The following is a 4,728-nucleotide window of genomic DNA, read 5'->3' on the forward strand; positions in this document are numbered from 1 at the left end:
TTCTCTTCGCTCCATAAAGATCGGTTTTTACTGTGACTGGTTCATCATGGATGTTGTGAAACTTTAGCTTCAGGTGAACCAGGGATTCCACTACATCTAAGTTTGTCACAAAGGGTTTTCTGAGGATACAATTTTAGACGTTTTTGCTAGGAACCACCAGAAACTAAGAGGCAATTGCTCTAACATCTCTCCCTTCGCTGACGATAATCATCAACTCGACGTACCCCTAAGGGCAAGTCGTCATGCCATTGAAGGCATGAAAATTGGATCCCTTATAAGGCCACAACTTTTATTTCTATAGGCCCATTTTCACGAAAGCTTTCGAGTACATCATGTCACAAGAGCTGCCATCGTCAATAAATATTCTGGAAACATCAAAATGGCCAATCATGGCCGTTATGACCAACAAAAAGATTTCTTTTGAGATCCCCTACCTTTTCAGCATCTTGAAAACCGAGTATCAAATTTTTGGAGCCCTTTGTTGATATACCTTTGTCTCTTTGGACGTGGCATTTGCTTGCGGGGTGCCTCCCGTGATGGATGCAATGTGTTGGCATTTCCCTTTGTCCACCTCTTTTTATTCAATGTTTATTTCCTTACCCATGGTCATGAAATCAATTGTTTAACATGGGACTTCTTATTATTTGGGGAATCATCTCAGTCCCTCTTGCCATCTTAAATGTACTCAGACATATAACCTATCTTGATTAGTCTCTCGATTACGTCTTTCAGCTGGATGGAGTTATTGGTGTTGTGGTCGTGACTTTTATGGAAACAAAAATGTTTTGACTTCTTAGCCCGAGAGGATTCTCTAACCGGGAAGGGATTCTTTAACCCTGATTTCCTGAACTCTATGTTGGCACATTCTTTCCAGATTTTCTCCCGGTAGGTGTTAAGAGAAATTTTCGCGGTCACCTTCTTCTTTGCACCAGTTGGATTTCTTTCCTGATGATCGGTTGTAACATATGTTGCAAGTGCCCAATTTCCCCAAGGGTGATAAGTTTCCCCTCATAATTAATAAAGGGTTAAGCCATATTCAACAGATCTTTCAAGTTTTGGGCTTCTTTCTGTCCCAATTTCTCTCTAAAGGTGTTGTTCTGCCTCAAGCCTCTTTCAAAAATCCAACACTTCAGGCTTTTATCGAATCCTCCCACCTCTACAACTACTTTTGTAAAGTTGTCGATATACAATCACAAACTCTCCTTCTTATCTTGGATGCTCATGTTAAGTACGACTATCTCTTTCGGAAGCTAAAATGAGTTGTGAAGTTCTCGCATGTGTGGTCCATGATTCTAGATTTCGTTAGGCTGAGATTTAAACAAAATCCTAGTTGATCTGGTTAGAGTTAGTGCAACTATTTTTCACTTTACAACATCGCCAACATGATAGTAATCTAGACAATCATCTACATGCTCCACGTGCTTGTTTGGATCTCCAATTCCATCGTAACTCTAGATCTTTGGAAGTTTCTCCTGTGGCTTCAGGATACAACTATCTATAAAACGAGCATGAAAAGGATTATTCTTTCACCATTTGCGGGAGGACTTTCCTATGGTTCTTCTTCCCTCTAAGGGCGACGACCTCAGAAGAAGTGTGTTTGCCATCATCCTTTAGGATCATAAGGAGGAGTTTAGTGTATCTGGATTCTTCGGTGGCTTGGAGATTTTGGAACCTCTTCCCAGTGAGATGTTGTTGGTTTGATTCCTCCATAAAACAAATTTTGTATTGTGTTGTTTTTCGGATTTGCATGATGCAAGATTTCTTCGATGCGAAGTAATATTTCCACAGAGGCTTGCAAATTTTGTTGTTGAACCATATTATTAACATTGTTCAGGAATTCATTAGTACGTTGTACATCGAGATTAGCTTGCAATAGTTGGGAACTAAGGAGCGTTTCTAGTCTTGGTATTGTTGGCGCCGCTAGAGGCCTGAGCGATAGTTTTCCAAGCTGAAACTATGAAGTGAATCCTAGGAACGGAAGAGGGTGAAAGACTCCTTGAGATGTCTTGGGCTCGACAAAATCTTGAGGTGACAGTCCGGATGGGGAATTCATGAGGACTTGATCGCCACTTATTTGAGGGAGAGGTGGTGGATCATTGGCAACTCGAGCGGTGGCGGCTGCAATTGCTTCGCGTTGTACATCAAAATAAGTAGCTTTAGAACCTACCATCACTGATGGATCTGGAAGGATATCTGAGAAATAACTAATCGTCAATTGGAGAGGATCAAGAATAGAGACCTGCATTTTATACTTAAGATATCTAAATTTCTAGGTCAAGGAAGCTTTAATTCAATGAATCGAGGGATGAATGTTTGAATGTGAAAAATGCGGGAATCAAATATCAATTCCCACAAATGACACCATTATTCCGTACTGGAATTAGACTCGATTGGTGAACAATTGATGTGGATCGCAACGGTGGACTCGAGCTTCTGATATGGTGGAGAAGAGACTGACATGCAATGTTAGAACTCAAAAGCCCAAGTCACTATGAGAGTAAGATGAAGCAAATGAGATTTGAATTCAAATTACCTAAGAAATGACATGTTCTCCCTTTTATAGTAAGGCGGTTACAACTGCTTACTACGATGTCTGATTGATCTTTACTAGGAATTGTTCGCTTCCTCGCCTAAGATAACGTACATGTCTAGCACGTGATCTGGCGAGTCTTTTCGCTTATGTGTTGTGGTTATTAGGCCTTCTGAGTGCCCCTGAACAATATTTATTTAGTTTATTTTTAAAATTCAATTATCTAATTTGATTCAAGCTGTTTTTAAAAAATGACATAAAAATACATTTTAATAATATTTGTTTTTTTTTTTTTTACCGTTTTTAATATCTTTTTAACCAATTTATAACTTTTATTTGAATCATTTTATATTTGAACAACTCTAGTCATAACTCTACCAAATTATAGAAAGAATAATTTCCTTAGATTTTTAATCATTATTTATACCATACCAAAAAAAACTTGTTTATTCTTTTAAATATTTCCGAAGAAATAGTTAAAAAAAAAAAAAAAAAAAAAACTAAGTTCCCTCGTCATAAATCTAAGGAACAAAAATATCAACATCGTCCTATGAGTGAAGTTACTATAAGAAGCCAAGTGGTAGTACTTGTAACATTAGCCAAAGCGACCAACACGTTTCCAGCACACACAAAAAAAGAAGCATAGCCTCAAAAGCTCTTAAAGACAAGGACTTATCCACCATAACTTTCACAGATTTTTCAAGGAATAATCTTCTCTACAAATACCTCTCCTATACCAAGCAACCTCATCACAATAACAACACTTTGTTAATTTCTGGTATCGATCTCAAAACAAGAAATTATGGACAACTACTACAACAACAGCTCCTATGGTGGTCAAGGGAAACAACATCGTCCCGGCCAGAACCATTCGAATAGCGAGCTTTTCTCCTCTGCTAAGGTGTTGTCGGAAGCAGCACAGTCCGTTTACAACCATGAACCTGGCAAGATGGACAAGGCCAAGGTTGCAGTTGCCGCATCTAATATCTTAGGTGCAGCCGGTGTTGATGAGAGTAAGGGCTTTGGCAAGTACGTTGACAAAACCGCTGTTTATCTTAATAAACACGACTCTTCCTATGGTAACACCGGAGGAAAAACTGGTCATTCTGGTGGTGGATTCGGTGGAAGTGGTGGTTATGGAAATAAAGTTACTGAACATTCAGAGAGTGGCTATGGACGTTATGGTGGTGGTTATAATAGGAATAATGAAAGTGGGTATGGAAGTGGACGTTATGGTGGCAGTGGTGGTTATGGGAATAATAATGAGAGTAGATATGGAGGTGAACGCTACGGGGCTAGTGGTGGTTATGGGAATATTAACGACGGTGGTTATGGAGGTTATGGAAATAATAATGAGAGTGGTTATGGAGTTAGACGTTCGGGTTATGGTGCTGCTGATAACCGTTATGAGAGTGGATATGGTGACGGAGTACGATCAAGCGGTGGTTATGGAGAACAAAACTATTCTGGTGGAGGCTATGGATATGGAGGGAACTCTGGTGGTGGATATGGTGAAGAACGTTCTGGAAGAGGGTACGGTAGGGATGGTGGCGATAGTCGCTCCGGTGGTGGATACGGCTATGTTTATTAGGTCAAAACTAAAGATGGATCAAGGGTTTTTGTGAAACCACTTTCACTGAATTAAACATAGATAATTATAATCACTTAAATAAGGGACAGTCCATAAATACTTTTATTATATACTATTGCTGTGTTATAAAGTGTGAAAACACAACTTCGTTGTGTACGATGTTGTTTCTAAGTATAATTTAGCTTTAGTAATTTGTGTAGTTACTTTGTAGTATGTACTAATGTATTCAACCAGACAATATCTATGTATTCGTCTCGGAGTGAAATAATAGACTATTTATAATATTACTCTATCTTGCTAACTAAGGTTGCTTTACTTTTCGTTTTCAATTCTTACTGAGTTTCAAGGTTTCAAATTTGAAGGATACAAATCCAGTCAAAAGCATCAATGATTGTTTTGGAAAATAGTAACTGGTTCAGCAGGCCAGTAAGTGGCAAGTTAGGCAGCGGCAACTTCTTAAACGTTTTGCAGAGCAAGTGGATAGAGCAAGATACTTTTCAATCTCTTCTTCCAGATCTCTTATTTACTGCCGTTGATCCCTTTTGTAAGATTGCAGACATGGGCTTTTGGTATGGATCTACAGGGAACAGGAATTTATCTTTTTCAT

The 4,728-nt window shown here is 38.8% G+C and overlaps 1 protein-coding gene across 1 annotated transcript; it reads left to right on the forward strand.

The window, feature by feature from the left end:
* The first annotated feature begins 3,119 nt into the window (after positions 1-3,119).
* On the forward strand, positions 3,120-4,413 carry LOC127119629 (stress protein DDR48). Its single transcript, XM_051049899.1, has one exon. The coding sequence runs from the start codon at positions 3,333-3,335 to the stop codon at positions 4,119-4,121; it is 789 nt and encodes a 262-aa protein (XP_050905856.1). The 5' UTR covers positions 3,120-3,332; the 3' UTR covers positions 4,122-4,413.
* Positions 4,414-4,728: the final 315 nt, after the last annotated feature.

Source organism: Lathyrus oleraceus, chromosome 2 (assembly GCF_024323335.1).
Source record: "Lathyrus oleraceus cultivar Zhongwan6 chromosome 2, CAAS_Psat_ZW6_1.0, whole genome shotgun sequence".
Taxonomy (NCBI): domain Eukaryota; kingdom Viridiplantae; phylum Streptophyta; class Magnoliopsida; order Fabales; family Fabaceae; genus Lathyrus; species Lathyrus oleraceus.

Excerpts from the sequence above, each read along its gene's own strand:
- LOC127119629 (XM_051049899.1), top strand. The coding sequence starts at position 3,333 with ATGGACAACTACTACAACAACAGCTCCTATGGTGGTCAAGGGAAACAA.